A 20,752-nucleotide genomic window follows, 5' to 3' on the forward strand; every position below is an offset into this window, starting at 1 on the left:
AACAGGTTTCAGAGTAGCAGCCGTGTTAGTCAGTATCCACAAAAAGAACTCATTCTAACTTTGCCAAACAGGCCTTTGTAATAATTGGGTACAACCTGACCAACCAGCTGGTGACCTATACCATACAGATAGGAGAGAATAACTGGAAATAATGATTTTTCTGTATTTCTGATTTCCTTTCTTTTATGTTTATAATGTAACATTTTTCAAGAGATGTTTTCAAATTTTGCTCTACGCTGTTCTTCATTTAATTCCATGAAGATTGGCTTTTTAGTCCATGAAATGTCTCTTTGGTTCATGTCTCCCCACTTGTATGTATTCAGGATGATCAGTATATGGGCACTCAGTTTGTAAAGGTGGCAAATTAGAGAGATCATGTCCAGAGGTCACAGGAAAATTAAATATAGTGGTAGCTCATGGACCATCAGTGGTACATATACAACAGTTTGAGAACTGCAGGTGTAGCTGCTAGCTGGTATTATTAATGGGGCTTAGTCCTAACAGCCCCTAAAAGCTGCCACCATGAGTATGATTCTCATATGGGCAGCATGTGTTAAACTACTAAATTAAAGTCAACCCATCTTCCTAACTCTGGCCGAGATTATAAATGGAGCCTGCAAAGGGAAATCTCTCTTTCTCATCCATTCCCCACCTCTTTCATCTCAATCCAGCAGGTCACAAAGTTTTGGATCCATTGTCTATGCTGTTATCACTGTTGTAAGAGAGACAAAGTAGGTGAGATATCTTTTATTGGAACAAGTTCTGTTGGTGGAAGCTCTGTGTATCTCAAAAGCTTGTAACTTCCACCAACAGAAGTTGGTCCAATAACAGCTCTTACATCACCTACTTTGTCTCTCTCATATCCTGGGACCAACAGGGCTACAATAACACTGCAAACAATTATTGCTATAAGTTACTCTATTGTGGTAGCATCTTCAGGATCAGGAGACCATTGTGCTAGATGCTGTACAAATATAATGCCCAGGCAACTCACCTCCCTGTTCCTGTGAGCCTAAGTTTTTCTCTTCTTATCCAGATTCCCATATACACCCCACCCACAAGATTGATTCTAAACTTGCTGCCCCAAACCAGTTTGATGAGTTTCTTGATTTCTCTCCCCCCTCAAGATGTATGTGTCATAGCTCAGGGCAAGTATTTTCCCCTTGTGGTGAAGCAAGAGCACCCACTCTAGGCTCCCGGCTTCTCAGCTGTCACCTCTCTTAGGAGGAGACTCCAGTCTCTCTCCCTTCTGACTGCGGGTTTTCCAGGCTGCACAGTTCCTTGACCACACTGTGAATTCTTCAGCAAGTCAGACTGACTAAGCAGGCCTGCTTTGCCTTCTCCTTAGAGGAAATAAGCAGCGTAACTGCCCACAGGTAGAAGGTACCACACAGCTCTTCATGAGCAAGAACATTTATTCTTAAGCTAGTCTTATTGAAAACATTAGAGAAAAAAACATTTTAAAACAATAAAAGAACCTACACACATGCTAATAAGCTTACCAGAGATCACCCCATAGGCGCTGATTCCATGGGTGCTCTGGGGCTGGAGCACCCACGGGGAAAAATTAGTGGGTGCTCCACATCCACCGGCAGCCAAGCTCCCCCCCTCCTCGCCTCCTTCTTCCCCTCCCCCTGAGTGTGCCATGTCCCCGCTCCTCCCCCTCCCTCCCAGCGCTTCCCACCCCCCTGCCGCCTAACAGCTATTTGGCGGCACTTAGGACTTTCTGGGAGGGAGGAGGAGGAGCGGGGATGTGGTGTGCTCAGGGGAGGAGGCGGAGAAGAGGCAGGACAGGGACGGGGACTTGGGGGAAAGGGGTGGAGTGGGGGCGGGAAAGGGGCATGGCTTGGGTGGGAAAAGGCGGGATGGGGCAGGGACTTTGGGGAAGGGGTGAAATGGGGGTGGGACGAGGGCAGTGCAGGGACGGGAAGAGGCGGGGTGGGGCAGAGCCAGGGGGGCGAGCACCCACTGGGTAGAGGGGAAGTCAGTGCCTATGGATCGCCCTAACTCCAGAAGGGTTCTGGTAGGAATCAGTCCTTCAAAACACACACATGAATTTTCCTGTGGTAACAGGTTCATAACACCTTTTGCTCAAAATAAGAACACCCATGAATCTGTGAGTCACTCCATTATACACTTTGGGCCTTTGATATTGGGACCCTGGGAACAGTTCATCAGCAGACAAGGAGTTTCTCCTTGGGACGTAGCTTCAAAAGGTTGGATCCGGAGGTGGGAATTTGCATTCCCCCCCCTCCAAAGTATTTCCTATAAAACCCACTCAACTAAAAATTCATTCTCGTTTGGCCCATTGTTAAGAGTCCTTTGAAGCTCTCATAACAACTTCCCAGGGTTGACATTAAGTCATGTCTCCCCTTTAGAGATGTACATACAATCCCACAATAATACATAAACATTTGCATATTTAATACAATGAACTCCCAAGATACATAAACTTAATTCAGTAAGGTCTGTCCAGATATTGCAGGAAATGGCCATATCTGTCACAGTATGGACTATAGCTTCTCTCTCCATTGCTAGTCTTCCACTGAAACATGTACACAGAACCATTATTTTTAATGATTTTCCACTGAAACTAACCTAGACTCATTGACTATTTTGTTCCCCTTAGATGCACAAGACTCTTTTGGTAGTGGAGCAGTGTAGGCCTGGTGAGCTGATGAGCCCAGGAATACAAGTATAATTTATTCAGACACAACAACTCCACACCACATATAACTGAGATGTTTCGATTAACCTAATTACAGTGAATGGCTGTAAGCTTATGCGTGTCCTTTGGAGTTTGGAAACTTCAGTAGTTTAAGCATCTTATCTAGACAGAGCTTCAGACCCTTCTGCAAGTTTTCTCCTACTCTTGCTCATTCAGCAGCTTTTTGCAAATCTCCATTAAAAAAATTATTTGCATTTTTTCCTTCTGAATTGTACTGTGCAGACTGCCCACTGATTTTGACCTGGCTCCATGTACTCTGCATATTTTTGTGCTATTTTTAGACGGAAGTTTTAAAAATGCAGAAAAACAGGAAATTTGTGCGGAGACCTTTGATTTATGAAATAAAATGCCATGAATTCCATGTTTGTTAATCACAGACAGAACATAAAATGTTTCCTGTGTTATGTTTCTAATGCAACATCTCTTCACATGTCGCCAAGTTACTGAAAAACCAAAATGTAAAGTGAAAACATTCTTGTGTCTGAGAGAGAGAGTGAAAGTTTACATTCCAATTAGGCCATCCACTGAATTTGGGAGTTACTGACAAAATAAACATTTCAACCTCCTGCTTTAAAATGGAGACAAATTATTCTTTTCATTGTGGGTCTGCAGACAGTCTATGAATTAATTAAACTATCAAAATAGTCTGTGGACAGAAAATATATATGTTAATAATTCCATTAATTTCTCTCCTGACTGGTTTCCATACACAAAGGCCACAACAAAATAGCTTCTGGATTGTTGATTAGACAGGAGTGAAGTGGATTAAATCTGCAATTTAATATGCACCAGAAATGCAGTATTCAAGTGAAATACATACATTAAAATTATAGGCACCTCTGTAAACATATCTGATTAGCAACCTTTCTTGCAACAAAAGAGCTGTGTGATACTGTAATGAATTTATGGCCTCATGACGCCACACACCATTGCCACATGGAGCATCATAGCTGCTGTGGGGCTAAAACTCAGAGCCCTCCTGCTCCAAAATCCAGGCTTCTACTCTTTAAACTAAACAAAGATCTCTGTTAGCAGCCCATGTCCTAGGCCAGGGGTTCTCAACCTTTTTCTTTCTGAGGCCCCCTGCAACATGCTATAAAAACTCCAGGGCCCAGCGGGGGAGAGGGGAGCTCAGGCTTGGGTGTAGTTTGACTTCTATTTTGGATGGGCAGGGGCCAGCAGGGCTCGAGCCAACTCTGCATGGCAGGGTCCATGGAGGTAACACCACCTCTACCCCGACTTACCTCAGCAGGCCACCTACCAGTCTGGGTTGGGGGAGGGGGGCAACCAAAAATTATAACTCAAAGGTGGGGGGCTCAGCTCAAAAAGTTTGAAAACAGCTCAGGGGGCAGGAAGAAGGGTAGCTAGGGGCTGTGTGCGGGCAGGGGGGTTAGCTCAGGGTGCAGGAAGAGGGGTAGCTAGTGGCTGTGTGCAGGCGGGGGTGGGGGGGTAGCTAGGGGCTGTGTGCAGGCAGGGGTGAGGGGAGCTCAGGGTGCAGGGAGAAGGGTACTAGGGGCTATGTGCTAAGAAAGCTCCCCTGTGGTTCCTGTTCCTCAAGGGCTCTGCTAGCCACGGAACTGGGTCCCCCTGCCTAGGCATGTGAGCAAAGGGGGCTGTGAGCTGAGGAGCAGATTCAACCCCCTGCACCAGCAGCAGCAGGAGACGAGGGAACGCTGCAGCTGCCTGCTCCATGGCACCAGCCAGAGCAACAGCTGCCCTGCACTGCCCGTGCCCGGCTCCAACTTCCCACCTCCAACCTGGTCAGGGGGCGGGAAAAGGAGGTGGAGGGGTGGAGCTGCCCCGGGACTGCCCTGCTCTTGCAGTATAGTTGGCAGGGGTGTGTGTGTGCCAAAAACACCGGGCCCTCAGGGCTACCCCGTGGGGAGTGCTGGGAATCAGGGCTTCAACTCTGCGGGTCCTGGCTTCAGCCCTACGGGATGGGGTATGGGCTCTGGGTTTTAACCGCAGGGGCCCCCGGCCTCCCAAAAGGGTTCATGGACCCCCCTGTTGAGAACCACTGTCCTAGGCCACAGTTAAGCAGTTTAATTCCCTCCAGTAGGAGGCAGTGCTACATGTACAGATGCTTATTCTTTGCAATGACTGTTATTTCATTTTAAATGTTAAACTGTAGTTAGTGGTGGCAAAAGTTGCTGTACTAACAGCCTTGAACTCCTCTGTTTATCTGCAGCACAGGTACAGGATGGGCAATGGTAGCCTAAGCCTCCCCCACATTACTCAGCCAAAGAGCCCCCATCATGAACAGGAGGTGGACAGAAGTTCACTGTCCATGGCCCATTCAGTCCTTGGTGCCTCTGCAGAGACCACTAAAAAAGGTGGCAATAAATGCCAGTGGTGTTTCTGACACTTGTCCATCACAAGCTGGAATGATACTACAAGCTTATTTCACCTATGCCACTGGATAGCCATCATACAGCTAGAACGTCTAGCTACTACTGACCTGGGCCAAATTGAAAACTGATGACCTAAAGCAGAAAGATTCTTATCTCATTCCTAATCCCTTATATCCATCCAGGTCACTCCCGTGTATACCTTGAAGGCAACAATACTAGGAGACCTTTTAAACTCCATAGTGTGTTATGGATGAATCTTCTTTCTGCCTACTTGCCAGGTTAGTCAGTGAGCTTCCTGCATCTTTTATTATTAAGCACATCCTGTGAGGTGCTGAGCGTCCTCAATTCCTACTGGTTTCAGTGGGAGTTGAAGGTGCTCAACATTTTGCAAAACTGGGCTCTAACAATGTCCATCACCTGGGACCCAATCATTCCTTACTCAAGTCTAAGGGCCATTTGAATGAGGGCAGATTCTGGTTGTCTCTCTCGGTGCTGTACAATATTTAAATAATAAACTATAAGAATCTTCAGGCAATGTCAACATTAAAAGACTGGCACATCACTTAGCCCTACACCACTGCACAGTCACCTGACTCAAGCCTGGGGAAAGAGATGGGCTCTGCACCCTATTGTACCTATATAAAATGAGACTAAAGTTATGACTGAAATCTCTTAAGATTGGAACCTAATCGTTTCCAAATAATGCAGGCAACACAGCAGTACTAAGCAAGAGATCAGGACAGTAAGTGGAGAAACGCACCATTTATTTATGGTGAAAAGCCTGATTTCATTATGTATTATTATCTCTATGATCAATACAGTCACAAATCTTACCAACCTGTTTTCTTTTCTTTGATGTAGCAGGTTTGGACTCAGAGTCTGAGTCAGGCTGCACTGGTTTACTTGTGTTGGTTGATTTTTCCATTTCTTCATCATCAGAAGGATCTGAGAAAAAAATGCAGTTTTTTTTTTACACACACCTCTCAATTTTCCATTAGAAAAATGTACAACAATAGTGATAATAGCTTCTATTGGGAGACGCTGTAACATCATGCCCAGTTTATTTACATGAAACAACTTCAGCAGCAAGTAACATAGTTCCAAAATACAAGTGATTGAGGATTACTTCCAAAGCCACTCTTAATATTTTCAATCCTCTGCTCTATATAAGACAATCTGTTTTCCTATCTTTGTGGAATTCAGTGAATAACCTGCTACCTGCAGTATTATTAATAATAATTTACAACCTCTCCAAGAAATCTCAATCTTGTTCAGCAAAATGCCCAAAACATATTCATTCACTGTCTATTAACTAAAATTCTATACGTTTAGTGACGTTGCTCAGCTTTATTTCAAGACAAGTAAAAGCAGGACCCTGATCCATGGCCCAAGATTTCCTATGTTCAGTTGTGGACCAATCCTAATAAATCACTGCTAGATCAACAAACCAGCGACAACACTACTGCTAGCAAATAATAATTTTTAGACCATAGGATTGCTGGGAAAACATCCCTTTCTTGGTAGATTTGTTGGCATTTCTCTTGGAAGAAGTCAGCTACTCCCTCCCTCTCCCCCAAGACACAAGATTTGCACTTTGAGAAAAAATAGCTCAGGCTGAAAGTCCAAACTGCTTTATTAGTATTAATTACTTATAAAAGCAAGAATGTGAAACTTGGTGACATGTTCTATTCTATAAAGATATCTATATTCAATTCTGTGTCTAGAATTTTAGGCCATGGGACTCTTATTAGTGATGGTTAGGGAATGTCATCATTCCCACACTTAAAACAGAATGACCAGAAAGCTAAAAAACGCTGATGTTTTGAGAAAAATAATATGGATCAAGGAACATTCTGAATTTTTTTTAAGGGAAGCATTGGGAAGAAAGTTCATTCAAAGAGCATTGGGAAGAAAGACCATTCAAGCAGATGTCAAGTTAACCTAGGAAAGAAGTTCAGAGGCTTTTATTCAACTGCAAAAAAACTTTCTGATGTAGACCAAATTACTATCAATAGTTACTCCTCTGCTAATTGTCAGAATCTTCATCCTATCAATTTTAATTATTAAAAGTGACTAATTCAATTTCTGTATCAAATAATTTGGGGGATCTTATTTTTTCTGTTCCTAATATGTATTGACAGTAGTTGAAATCTCCTGCATTCTGAGCTTAGCAGTAGCCCATCTAAAGATTTTGCTCTTTATTTGAAAAATGTGAACAATATGATACTTTAAGCATTAAACTACAGAAGACATGCCCATTCACTATTATGTAACATCTGTGTGACCACCAGCAGTAAGTACTTACAGGCTCAAGAGATTAATAAAGAGAGACAAAGAGAGAGACAATGAACTGTATTTGGTACTTACTAACTCACTGTGATTTATCTATTGAAAAATGAAGCATTGGAATGAAAAAGTCTACATAGTCCTCACTCCTCCAGAGATGCAACAATGCACATTACAGTTTTGCAATAGAAGTTTGGAGATTTTTATAAACAGATTTCTACACATCAACACAATAATTTGGAATCACATGGGAAAATCCTAACATAACATAATAGTTATCAATGATTTTACATATTTATCCCTGGAGACTATTACATTCTAAGTTCCATGCTTTCTCACATTTTGGAGAATTTGAATTACAGTAAGTATCCTTTGCAAGCTGCTGAGTTTAAAGTTTGTGAGCTTGATAGCTAGTAATGGAAGAAAAAAATCAGTAAACACTCTGTAATAGACTGGATACCATCTGTCATGAAACCATATTGGATATAGATTTGATTACGGAAAACTGTAATCACTCTAGAAGCAGGATGGGGAGTGAAAAGGAAATTTGTTTTCTCTCCCACACATGCAACGGCCCCCTCCCTGAGGGACCTATCAACATGCTAATGAACTTTATTCAGATCAGAATTGTGGGCCAAGAAAGAACAGGGAATGGTTTAATGGGATAACATGATTTTAGTGAAATGAACAGCGTGCCATCACTGGTAAATAGTATCAATGGCCAATGAGGGTCTGGCTGGAGAATCTTGCCTACATGCTCGGGGTTCTACTGATCGCCATATTTGGGGTCGGGAAGGAATTTTCCTCCAGGGTAGATTGGCAGAGTCCCTGGAGGTTTTTCGCCTTCCTCCGCAGCATGGGGCAGGGGTCGCTAGCTGGAGGATTCTCTGCTACTTGAAGTCTCTAAACCACAGGATTTGGGGACTTCAACAGCAGAGTCAAGGGAAAGGGGTTGGGACGGCTTTGTGGCCTGCATCATGCGGGAGGTCAGACTAGATGATCATAATGGTCCCTTCTGACCTTAAAGTCTATGAGTCTATGAACAGGCATTCATTTGCCACCTAAAAAGGATCACAAGAGATTTTGAAATCCCAAGAGGAAAGTAAACAAAACCAAACCCTAATATTGCAGATCTAGAGTGGTGGTGAAAAACATCTATTGCCCGGAGCACTGAGTCAAAGGCCTAAGGGAATGATCTGCTTGTCCCAAAGTGGTGTTAAGATAAACACTTTATTATGAGCAGGAACTATGTACCGAAAATGAAGTAACAAAAGTTTCTACTATTCTGTGCAACTGCAGCCTGCAACTGCCTTGTTCTGGGTTTCTCTGTTTCTGCCCCAACAGAAAGCGTGTCACAGGAAATTGAAGGTAGTATCTAGAGTCTGCAGGAAATGTGGCATCTCTCCATTCCCTGGAGGACTTAGTCTACACTATAGCACATCTTCCCTGTTTTAAATTTCCTGACTGAACTAAAAAAACACTATAAAACGGTGGTCATCAACTGGTCGATCACTATCGACTGGTCGATCCTGGAGACTCTCCCAGTTGATCATGATCTCTGGCCGCTAAAAGTCCAATGGTGTAGTGGGGCTGCCGCTAAAGCAGGCTTGCTCCCTGCCTGCCCGGCCCCATGCGGCTCCCGGAACTGGCCAGCATGCCACCTCGGCCCCAGGTAAGGGGAGGGCAGGGGTCTCCCTCTGCGTGCTGCTCCTGCCTGCAAGCACCACCACTGCAGCTCCTTTTGGCTTGGAATGGGGAACTGCGGACAATGGGAGCTGCGGGGGCAGTGCCTGCAGAGAGGGGCAGCTCGCGGAGCCACGTGCTCCCCCCCCAGGGGCCACAGGGGTGTGTTGGCCCCTTCTGGGAGCAGCGTGGGGCTGGGGCAGGCAGAGAGCCTCCTTAGCCCCACTGTGCCACTGACCAGGAGCCGCCCAAGGTAAGTGCCGCCTGGCTGGAGCCCGCGCCCCAACCCCCAGCCCTGATCCCCTTCCCAGAGCCAACATCCCATGCCCGCTCCTGCACCCCGAACTGACTTAAATCTTACGGTTGCTTAAACACAACCCTAACACATCTCAATCTGCAGTACTGCAAACTCTCTTTAGGCAAGTTCTTTCCTGTAACAAGCTGTTCAGTCTCATGCTCAACAACAGGCTCACAGTTTGTGAATTGTTTTCAGCTAGTATGTCTGCTCTCACTTCATTTGTCTCGGCCAAGTTTTCAGGTATCTTGAGCAGATACGTACAATTCCTTTGTAAGATTTTGCTTTCCTCTGTGATCACGGAGTACAAGTTAGGTGACTCCTCTTTGATCACTGTAGCTTGGACTGGCCAGTGTCCATCTTGCCAAATTCTCACTTTGTTTTTTAACTGTGGAGGGGGTCTTGCTCCTTTATTGTATTTGTCTGGTTGTACTTTCCCAGTTTTTCCCCTCACTATCAAACACTTCTTAATCATCCTTTCCATTGTCCCATACCTGATAATCAAGTATTTATATGTCTGTTGTAGAAGAGTTCAGTGGATGACTTTCCACATTGCAGCAATGTAGTGCTATAGCTGAGTAGTGCTAAGTATGGATCTTCTCTTGCATCCACTGCTTTTTTGATCAAGTTCTTCAGTATACATAGTCCACATTCGGATAATCCATTGATCTCACAGTATGTGGGACTAGATGTCTCATGATGAAAACCATACATTTTACCAAAGTCCAGGAAATCCCTATTCTTGAACTGTGGTCCATTGCCAGTTATTGTTCTTGAAATTCCATGATGTGCAAATCAGATTTACGATGCCTGACTATTGGTGCTGCTGTGGTATCTTCAAGTGTGTTTACTTCTGGGAAATTGGGTAGGTACTCCATTATAAATACATGATCATGTCTTCTCAAGATGAACATGTGAATTCCAACTTTGTCTCGTAGAATCTCAAGTTGTTCATATGGTACCATTGGTTTTTTCATCTGGGAATCTTTATATTTCTGACATGTTCCACTCCCGCTCACCATTTCTTCAATGTCACTGTTCATCTGTGGCCACAATAAAACTTCTCCTTTTTTGATTTGGTCATTCCCAGGTGCCCTTCATGTATCTGTTCCAATATTTCCCTCCTCATCTCTGTGGGAAGCACAATCTGTGTTCCCTTCAAGAGCACTTCTGAGATCACTGATAGGGAATAGGCAGGTAGGAAATGTTTTTTTCCTCCTTTACACTTGTATCTCTGCTTACATCATTTTATCTTTAGCCTAAAAATGCACCATGTGACATTTAGCATATTCACATGTATGTTAACTGCTGGATCCAGATCATCAGGCTGTATATTGTCAGATGGAACATATGATCTTGTTAATGTGTCTACCCTTACTAAGTGGCATCCAGGTTAGAACTCCAGGATCACATCATGCTTTTGTAATTTCAAAAGTAGTCACTGTATTCTTGGTTATGCCTCACAAAGTCCCTTTTGTGTACTGCAATCAATGGACTGTGACCAATTTCTGCTTTGAAGATATGACCACAGAGAAAGTGATGAAATCGTGTACATCCATACACCAGACCTAATGTCTCTCTTTCAATTTGTGCCTATATATTCTCTGCAGCTGTCACAGCCCTTGATGCATTTGAGGCTGGCAACCAATCAGTTCCATGATACTGAAATACTACTATTCCCAGCACTCATTTCAAGTTGTCTGTGGAGAGTTTAATGTCTTTCAATCAGTCAAAAAATTGCAGCACTGGAGCTGGTATCAGAATGTGCTTTAAATCACATTAGGCATCTACACTCATTTGGTGACCTTGTGAAATGTCTTAGATGAACTGTGTGTGCAGTACAGGTAGACATGTATTTGCTGACATAATTCAACACACCTAGCAGCCTTTGAATTATCTTTCTATCTTCAGGTCTCAGTATGTTCAGTATTGCTTCAATCTTTGATTCACTGGGCAAGATTCCCTTGGAGGTCAGTCTCTCTCCCAAGTATGTTATTTCCATTGCTTGAAATTGGCCTTATTCACCTTAAGGTTATTAGCTCTCGCAATTTCCAAATACTTTCTTCAGTTGTTCCTGATGTTCAATGGCAGTGCTGCCCCAAAATTATTATACATCATCAATGTACACTTTCACACCTGCTAATTCCTCTCACATCTGGCTCATTGTACGGGGAAATACTTCTGGAGCCGAATATAGTGTCTTGGGAAGTAGTTTGTGCCAAATGGTGGGTTGAAAGCGCAGATCTTGGAGCTCTGAGTATCTGAGAGGATATGCCAAAATCCAAATGAAGCAACTAATTTGCTGAATAATTTGGCTCCTGCTATCTCAGACAACAGTTCACTTTTTTGAGGCCAAGTGGAAGTTTTCTCTTTTTATGTTTTTGTTCACTCCTTAGGGTCCATACACAGCCATTGTCCCTCTCATTTTTCATTAAAGAGTGAACCCAATTGGTTGGTGGTTCTATTCTCTGAATGATACCATTTACTGTCATGTTTCATAGCTGTTCTTTTAGCCTTTTTCTTAAGGCTTGTGGAACTTTTCATCCAACATGTAATTAATGTTACTTACCTTCTGGAAATTGGAGTTCTTCGAGATGTGTCATCCCTTTGGGCTATTCACTGTGGGTGTGCATGTGCTCCATGCATCTGAGACCATCAGATTTTCAGTAACAGTGTCCATTGGTCTGTGTCTGCACCTTATGCTTCCTTGTGCTCTGAAATGAGGGTTTCTGTCTCAGCATGAAGTGTCCTAGGAAACCACAGCCTGCATCCACTGGTGCTGGAACAATTTATATAGTGGGGGTGATGAGAGCCATTGAATCAAACGTATATGATGGAAACCACTTCAAGCCAGCGGGTCAAGCCACATCCCCTAGTTCCAGCACCTGTGCCAGCATCTAGAGTCTACAGGAAGTGTGGCATCTCTACACTTGTTGGAGGACTTATTCTCCTATAGCACAACTCAGGGAAACCTTAGTGGCCACGAGGAGTGACCAGAATAAGGGGCCACAGGTTACATTTTAAAAACTCTTAAATAGAACACGTTTGCTCAAAAATAGACATTTCAGTTCAATGAAGGATATAAAGTCCTATACAATCTAGCCCTGGACAACAGCCAAGTCTGATAACGTACAATTTTGTAGATTCATCAGGTTAAGCAAGTTCATTTAGATCTTAGAGTTTAGGTGTTTGTGTCAGTCCATCAAATTCTCACTCTCTTTGTTCCCCTGCTAATATAATATCCTCTTAGAGGCCCACCTGGGAGAGAGTGTTTCCTTCTCTGTGCCATCAACCCCACTTCCTTCCAAAGTGCCTGCGGATTATGCTCTCCAGTCACATAGGTATGGTAGATATGACTCTTCATTAGCACTGTGACGCGTGGCTAGAAAGGGTTAAATATCCTGCAAAATAAATAACCCTCAAATGACATGTGGGGAGATAATGTTTGTGTTTTTGTGTATTTACATAATGTATGAGTAGGGTTGACAATGTAATCAACAGTCCCTGTCTATGCTGTATTCTGATATAATTTAAATGAACTGTAAACACGGGATATCTCGGTATTCCTCTCTCTTTGAAATGTACTGTGAATGGTGGAGGAACAATTATGTTAATTCGTATAGCTAAGTACCAGTGATGCACTTCCTTCGAAGTCATCCTAATTACCTTTTGTTCCCTGAGGAGCTCCAACTTGTCAAAAGACATGAAATTGTATAAAAGATCCTTGGATCCTGATTCTGTCATCTCAGATCTGCTTAGGCTTCATCAGGGGACGTTTGAGTTGCAAGACTGAGGTCCCATTTACGCTGGTATGCCCTGAATATGATATTTGGACACTGGACTATAAACTATGAACTATTTCTGAAAGAACCCTTTGCAACTACAAAGCTCACTATCTCTGTTATGAATCTGCACCTAAATGAATTGAAGTCATGTCTGTATGTATATTGATCTTCTAACATACTCTCTCTTTTGTTTTTTAATAAATTTTAGTTTAGTTAATAAGAATTGGCTGTAGTGCATATTTGGGTAAGAACTGAAACATTCATTAACCTGGGAGATAATGTGTCCAATCCTTTGGGATTGGTAGAACCTTTTCTTTTATATGATGAAATAAGATTTACAGACATTTTCATCATATTTGATGTGGGTGCCTGGATGGAGGCCTGACCCTGGATCACTTTAAGGGAACTGTGTTGTTTGGATTTGGGGGAGCAACTTCTCTGGCTGTACTGAGAAGGCATTAGCGACAAGCCAGATAAGGCATCCTGCTTTTGCAAGTGATAGGTTCACTCTCTGTTCCACCACCCAACAGGAAGCTTGTAGAGTTACCAACTTCTACACAACCTGCTGTAACCCTGCAGTGTATTCTATGGCCTGGTTATTTGAATGCAGAGCAGTCCATCCAACGGTTCAACCCCACCATCCAATCCATCCAAGTCCATACTGGAATATATTTGTGTATCTGTGCAAATGATCCATCAGTTGCTTCTCAGGATACTTGTCACATACTGTTACTAACAGGCACTCCATGGGGAACAAGGAAAACTGACAGCTATCTTTAAACATTTCTTTATAAATCCTAATCTCGCATATCCAGAAAGGGAAGAGTGAGAGTCTTTAACAATAAGTCATCAATACCCCTTCTCTTGTATCTAGCCTGGTACTCTACTGGTTACATAAATCTAAGAGCGGACAAATGGTGTCCATGATATAACCTCACAAACAATGCACCACCTGTTCACTGCCTGTCTGAGTTTTGGACCACACTACGGTGCAAGATCCTTGTCCTCTTTCAGCTTGGAATGAAAATAAGAGCAGGCTCTGAACACAATAACAAATGTCCTATATGCACACGTCTCCAGTTTGAGTATGTCTTAATGAACTATTTCTTATTCTACATGACATCTGGACTTGGCACCTATTCTGGAAACAGTCATTCATATCCCAGCAATATAGTAGGTGGCTTCAAACTATCATTGTTTATGACACCACGTCAACTCCAGTTCTAGCAATGCTATAAATGTTTTGTTGCGTATGCTCAAATGCCACAAGGCCAGATTCTGCCACTCTTACTCAGATTAAGCAGTACCTTACTCTGTGGATAGTTATGGGTTGCTCACAGAGTAAAGTACTACTCAATGTGAGTAAATGTGGCAGCACCTCTCCCACAGAATTAAGACAAAACCAGTTCCTCCTTCATATTATCGGTTGTGTTTCCTAAGTGTCCCTTTCAATGTTCCAGAATCTGGTTTATTAATAAATTGTTGACTTGTACCTTTATTGACATGTTAGTGACTTGATGTCCATGCACCGATGGAACAGTTTACTGCATGGATGCTGTTATTTAAAGGAACAGTTGTCTGTATCAATTTTCCTATTGATACAGCATAACACCTATACTGGTGTTTATTCTCATATAAGGTTATTGCATTTTCACTTAATGCTTTTGATCTGGATAACTAAATAAAAGTGCTGGTAAGGGTTTTGGTGCTGTTTCACTTTTTCTTTCAGTACCACACCACAGCAGCTGTATCTCACATCTGCCAGAACTAACAGACTCCTTGTGACCCAAAGCACCCCTATATTCTCACTGTATGCACCACTTCAATAATACTTGTACAAAATATGCCTTGTTAGGTATCATATGAAAGCCAATAACACACTGGTTATTAATATTGTTGTAAAATGCATGTGTTAACTTATATGTGAAGTTATGACTTCCCTCAGCATGATATTTAAGCCAGACAAGACAGCCTAGCCCAGGTGATAAACACGTCTGTCTTAGACAATGGAGTATGGGTTTACCTCAATTTACATATGAACAGTAAATAAAGCTATCAAGCTAAACCAGTAGAGGGTATCTTGTTCCTGAACTCAAGAGACAGAGAATTAACAATGGTTCTTGCACTCCAGAGAAACACAGGAGACTGAATCCCCAGGATGCCTTTCTGACTTGTAAGATAAAGAAATCCCTGTGGGATTGTAATGGGATACACTCACTCCTGGAGCACCTTCTTGTGGCTGGATCTGGGGGTAGCTCTCTCCTGGTCTGGTGCCTCCTTCCATTGGTTCTTGCACCCTGACCTCTCTCTGGGTCTTGGGGTGCTCCCTCTTCATGACTCAGCCCTCTGACCAGGTCACTATTCAGTCCTCCCCTTCTGGGGCACTGACATCACACTGGACTAACTGTCCAGATGCCGCCTTTACCTGTCCTGAGTTACTTCCGAGTGGCTGCTAGAGGAACCCAGACCTGCTCGCTACTCCAGGATCCAACTCAGGGGACCCTATCATCAGTAGCCAAGGTTTAAACAGCGTCAATCTTCACGGTTCTTTCCCTGGGCTTCATCCTACTCTGCCTTCCACAGGCTTTCTTCCCCGAAATTCCTCTGGGTAAGCCCTTCCCACATGGCAAGGATCATGGGGCTTTCACTCCCCTTGGGTTTTTTCCTGCCCCACCTCTCTGCGCCCAGAGTGTGACTGCAGACTCTCTCCCTACATCCCCCTTCTGCTGCAAACTTCCTGGCTTTATACAAGCTCAGCCAGGTCCTGCCAAGCTGGGCTTCATCATCAATTAGCTTTTTTCAGTCCCTAGCTCGCTCCCTGGTGTGACCTATATGGTTAATTGGCTCTTTCTGAGCCACCTTAACCCCTTCCAGGCTAGTGTGGAATGAACTCCCCATCACAACAATACACATAACAGAGAGAGAATCCATCTTAAGAGACGGGGGCAATGGATCAGTGTTCTCATCACGCAACCCATGAGTACCAAGTTCATACCGGAGAAGCTGTTTATCCAATCAGCAGACTGCATTCAAAGTCCTTTCTAGGGCTGAATCTCGGTCACTTGTCAGCCGACATTCCTGATGCAATTCCACTCCCCTCCCGCAACGTTTGAGCCATCAGACTAGTCCTGAGAATACTGCAGCTCAATGCTGAGGGATTGCCAGCAGCTGAATGCAGCATTAACAGTGATTTATCCTAATTTCATTGCTTGAAACATAAATCCCACACAGTCTACCTCAGAGTCACCCTAGAGAGGTCTTCCCCATATCTTAACCACCTGAGGACACTGCAGCTAAGGTAAGGAGGCAGAACAACTATCTAAGCAAATTGGTTGGCACTTCTAGGGGAGCAAACTCCTATTATCTGGGTTAGCCCTCTGTTACTCTGCAGCAGAATACTGTGCTCCGGTCTGGCTCCATTCACTTCACATCAAGTTGATTGACACACAACTATACTCAACCATGTGCACCATAGCTGGTATGATTCAACCCACATCAGTACCAGAAGCACACATCCATTAAGCACATCCATTGTGAGGATGCTACAGCCAGAATGGTTAAGAAGATCAAATACACACACCTTTTTGATCATCCAAGAGTAAGTACGCTTGCTGTCGAAGCACCCATTGTGGGCCCTCTAGCCTGCCCAGATTTCTCTGTGATGACTACTTGGCTTGAAGAATGGTCTGCAGCTGACATCAGAAACAAGTCTCTTATAACTGACTCAACCATGAGTCTATGCAGTTTTGACTTCCCATGCTGTTCATGGGCCTTTCTGAACTGATTGTAAATGGTCCAGGGTCAATGTATAGCCAGCCTTCATACCTGGAGCCAATGAGAGGTTCCCACATACAGTTATGGCCAGAGACAGACAATATTACACATCACTGGTTGACTGCCTTCTGACCAGATTTAATGGTGGTCTGAGTGCTCTGCACTTCGCTGATGAGGCTGCCGCAAATTGGCTTGGCAAGCTCCGCATCTGATAAGAAGATCTTAAGCAATTTGATCTCAGTGATGGCTCCTGGCCAGTAAACAGCTGGAAAGGAGACTGTGGATAAAAGAAACCATCTTGAACAAAGACTGTATCTTGCCAGATAAAGATTTAGACTTTTAGATGCATGTTTTCCTTTTACTTGCTCTACCTTTCTCTCTTTCACTTGATATCATTTAATCCATGGTCTTTTGTTAATAAATTTGTTTTACTTTTACTATAAACCATTTCAGTGCTGTGTTTGAAGAGAAGGGTGTATTTACCCCAATTAAATTAACAAGTTATGATGTACTGACTCTTTAACAAAGCAGCAAACTTAATATCTCCTGTGAATACACAGTGGTAGGGGCCGTGCATTGCAAAGAAACAAAGAAGAGCTGTGGGGCTGGACTTCACTGACTGTTCCTTGCCAGGTGAGATTTGGGCCAGGAGAGCCTTGAGCAGTTTGCTGGTGAGGAAGACTGGCTGGTGCAGCAGGGAGCTGACATACAGTCTAATCACCAGCAAAACTCACTATTGCCGAGGCAGAGAGATAGTACAGTGTCTCACAGCTCTCAGTATTCCCAGCAGTATATTACACGCCCCCAGGCACTAGACATCTAAATACAGAAATACACACTCTCTCTCTCTCTCTAAATATGGTAACCATGCGCATGTAAGCTTTCATACATATTTATCACAAATTTATCACATTTCTTTAAACACATCCAGTGCTATAATTCCAAACTTTTTTTTTCAATCCACACATAGCAGATTCCCCTTTATTGTCTCCCTTATTAAACATCACATGCTTAGCAGGGACATTTGCCAGGTAACTTTCTCCAGACTGTACTATTTAATGACTCCTGGTTGTGAAAATTAAATAACATGTCTTGAAGTGGGATGCAAGTTTGTTCATATTAGTTAATAGGTGTGGATTCGTGTTTGCTGGCATAATTCCTCATTATTAAGCCCTTTGTTCTCTTCATGCCACTCCTTTGCTCTAATGTGTCTGGTAAAGGAGTCAAAATAACCTTAACATAAATATTTAACTGTTTTAATGACTAAGAACAATTAATGAAATAAAATGTAAACTCTCCCAGGACAATGTAGTCCTGTGAGCCACTGCATAATGTGCTGCAGCAGTCAAAATGCAAAGAAAATGTTAGGATTCAAAGAATGGGAACAATTCTGAATATGATATAATGCCATTATGTAAGTTAATAGTATCCTCTTACCTAAAATACTGGGTTCAGTTCTGATCACACTCATCGCAAAAAAGGATAGAATAAAATAAAGCAGGCTCAGAGCTGGGTGACAAAATGGTAAGAGGCAAGAAGAGAGACTAAAGGGATCGTTAGCTGTTTATTTTACAGAGGAGATAAACAAAAAAATGAGAGGAATACAAAATAATGGATGGCACTGATGAGGTAAATCAGACACTTCTATTTACCTTCTTTCATAACATAGGAACAGGGGAACATTCAATTAAAAAGAAAAGCAACAACTTCTAAAAGATGAAATTCTTTTTTTGTTTGGTTTTGGATATACAATATGTTCCTGGCCTGTGTGAGTCACTTCTGTAGACATTATTGAGGCCAAGATCTCAGCTGGATTAAGAAACCAATCAGATTTTTATCTGGATAACTAAAACTATTCACAGGTGCATTAGACAGGATAAAACCATTTTTAGAAGGGATGTAACACTCCTGTTTTATGATATAAGGCAGCTGTTGTCATGGATTTATGAAGAAACTTCCCCTGTGGGCATAATTGTGCACTCTGGGGTTTCTTTCACCTATCTCTGAAGCATCCAGTTCTGGCCACTATCAGAGATATGATACTGGACTAGATGAACCACGGATAACCACCACTCTAGTAATTCCTATATTCTCTCCCACTCCCATCTTTGTGCCATCTATCATGTAGCTCTCTATGCATGGAACACACTTGCAACCAGTTCCTTTCTTTTTCATCATTCAAATCATTCCCTCCATTTGCATTCAAACAACACTACCTAACATCGGTCAGAGAACCAGGGAGTGTGACAGAAATGAGTGGGATGGAAAATAAATTAAACAACGAATAATGTAACAGCACTAGTCAGATGTACTCATAAAAAACGCAGGTTAGTACATAATCTATTATTGTAAATCTCATCCTTTTCTCTATTCCCCCTCCTTCCCACTTGTTGCTCTAAAGTATCATATCTAAAATTAGACTGTAAGCAACCTGAGACAGAGCATACATCTTTTATATATTCTACAAGGTGCCTTCTACCCCCTGGAAGCTGTAGAATAATAAGCTTTTTTGTTGTTGCTATGTTGTCTTTATAAACTGAAGAGTACTGCAGCATAAAAAAAATATTTTTGACTCTTTAGGTGAGTAAGGTCCACTCAGTCTGGGTACGAGGTCACTGAAAAATAGTAGGATTTTGTTGTTTAAACAAACAAAAAACAAAACAAAACAAAACACTCTTGATCTACAACATACCCATTAACTTAGGAAGAATTTTATTTCCCGGAGCTGCCAGCACAAAGAGAAATATTTAGCTCTGTGTAAAGTTTCAGATGGGGGAAAACCCCCAAATTACTATGCTCTTGCTTGAAATCTCAGATTACTGGAGGGGGGGGGGGGATTAAAAAAAAATCAGGCAAACAGTTTCACATCTTTTTCTTACCTCTGTCATTTAAAATTACCTAATTCTTCAGTGAACTGGATAATTAATCTTAATGCAGTTCTTTGATATTCTGTCTTTTCCTGTTCTCCATAAATTACTTCAAGCGTACATTGTGTGACTGCTTCAGTCAAGTTCTCCTTTAAATTAAACTGCTGCAGAACAAAACCATCTTTTAGCTCATCCTAGCTCAGTTAGAAGTTGCCCCACTACCTCCACAGTGGTGCTGAACAGCATTGCTGGTCTTAAAGTGGGGTTAGGAGAGGAGAAAGCTGCATTTTGAAGTACTACCACACTACTATTCCCCAAGGCAGCATGTGAGAGATAAACTCTCACTTTCCTTCCCAGCCTAACCATGATGCTTATTAATGCCTGGGGAACAGATTAGCTGCTTTTAACTGAAATAGGCTGAACTGGGAGCTGAATAGCAGCTGTCACAGGGGCAGATTAAAGAAAGAGGCATCTTGGAGGTAGAGAGATGTCTGGTCTAGTAGAGAGAGAGGAAGCGCTGAAGGTAGGGGGAACCAGCAGTTGGAACTGCCTACTGGATGGAATCAGGATTACTCAGATATGTGCTAAAGGCCTATACTGCTAATATCAAAAGCAGGTTATCCTTCAGTTCAAATGGTAGAGTCCTAGGCTTTTGGTGAAGGAGTATCTGAGTTCTTCCCTTCAGCTAACATGAAGTCCTTAATTTCCATGGTGTGATATCCTAGTAGATGGTCAAATGGTTGCCAAGCAGATTTATTACAAAACAAAAACTACATTTTACCATCCTTTTGTTCTGTGTGTGTACAGCCCTAAGCACAATGGGGTCCTGGTCTATGACTGGGCCTTCCACAGTAGTAGCAATACACCTCTACCTCGATAGAACGCTGTCTTTGGGAGCCAAAAAATCTTACTGCATTATAGGTGAAACCGCATTATATTGAACTTGCTTTGATCCGCCGGAGTGCGCAGCCCTGCCCCCCCTC

General features: G+C 42.7%; 1 protein-coding gene across 6 annotated transcripts in view; it reads right to left on the reverse strand.

The window, feature by feature from the left end:
- CMSS1 (cms1 ribosomal small subunit homolog) overlaps positions 1–20,752 on the reverse strand; it is a 360,808-nt gene that overhangs the window by 27,553 nt on the left and 312,503 nt on the right. For 5 of the 6 annotated variants that reach the window (XM_054044780.1, XM_054044797.1, XM_054044815.1 and 2 more), the window contains one exon: positions 5,918–6,024. In XM_054044780.1, the coding sequence (XP_053900755.1) occupies positions 5,918–6,024 (107 nt within the window). Of the gene's footprint in view, positions 1–5,917; positions 6,025–18,339; positions 18,389–20,752 lie in introns of those variants that run through there. The other variant, XM_054044789.1, reaches the window with a different exon arrangement.

The sequence above is a fragment of the Malaclemys terrapin genome, chromosome 1, assembly GCF_027887155.1.
Source record: "Malaclemys terrapin pileata isolate rMalTer1 chromosome 1, rMalTer1.hap1, whole genome shotgun sequence".
In the NCBI taxonomy this organism is placed as follows: Eukaryota; Metazoa; Chordata; order Testudines; family Emydidae; genus Malaclemys; species Malaclemys terrapin.